Raw genomic sequence first — 400 nt, 5'->3', positions numbered from 1 at the left:
TAGTCTTGATCTTGGTTATACAGCGAAACTGCGGCTCGTCTAAAAGCTAAATGTAAAAACATGCACGTACACAATAAGTGCATTGTATCAAGTTATTCATTTTAATTTAAGCACGTAATAGTTGAGGCCACCTAATGTAAAAAGTGACCGCAAAACATCTCTAGAAATACTACTAGTACTTACGCTATCGAAATCAGAAATGATTTCATTGAGGAACCTCAGACACTCAATGCCGCCGTTGTTGATGCTTTCCTCGGTATAGAAGTCAGAGAAGTTTGGGATGGAGGCGAACATGACTCCGATCTCGTCGTAGGACTGGCTGTAGAGCTCCTGGGATGTGCGCATGGGAAAGTCAGTTGAGTTTGGCGGAAAAGGTGTGAAACGAGTAATCTGAGACAGG

At 42.5% G+C, this 400-nt stretch overlaps 1 protein-coding gene across 1 annotated transcript in view; it reads right to left on the bottom strand.

Annotated features, from left to right (window-relative positions):
- LOC122323846 (adenylate cyclase type 3-like) overlaps window positions 1-400 on the bottom strand; it is a gene marked incomplete at its 5' end in the record, with an annotated part of 17,972 nt that overhangs the window by 11,768 nt on the left and 5,804 nt on the right. The window contains one exon of the mRNA XM_043217948.1: window positions 184-330. Coding sequence (XP_043073883.1) covers window positions 184-330 — 147 coding nt within the window. The remainder of the gene's footprint in view (window positions 1-183; window positions 331-400) is intronic.

This window comes from Puntigrus tetrazona, chromosome 19, assembly GCF_018831695.1.
Source record: "Puntigrus tetrazona isolate hp1 chromosome 19, ASM1883169v1, whole genome shotgun sequence".
NCBI classification, from domain to species: Eukaryota; Metazoa; Chordata; class Actinopteri; order Cypriniformes; family Cyprinidae; genus Puntigrus; species Puntigrus tetrazona.
This window is presented reverse-complemented; position numbering and strand designations above follow the sequence as displayed.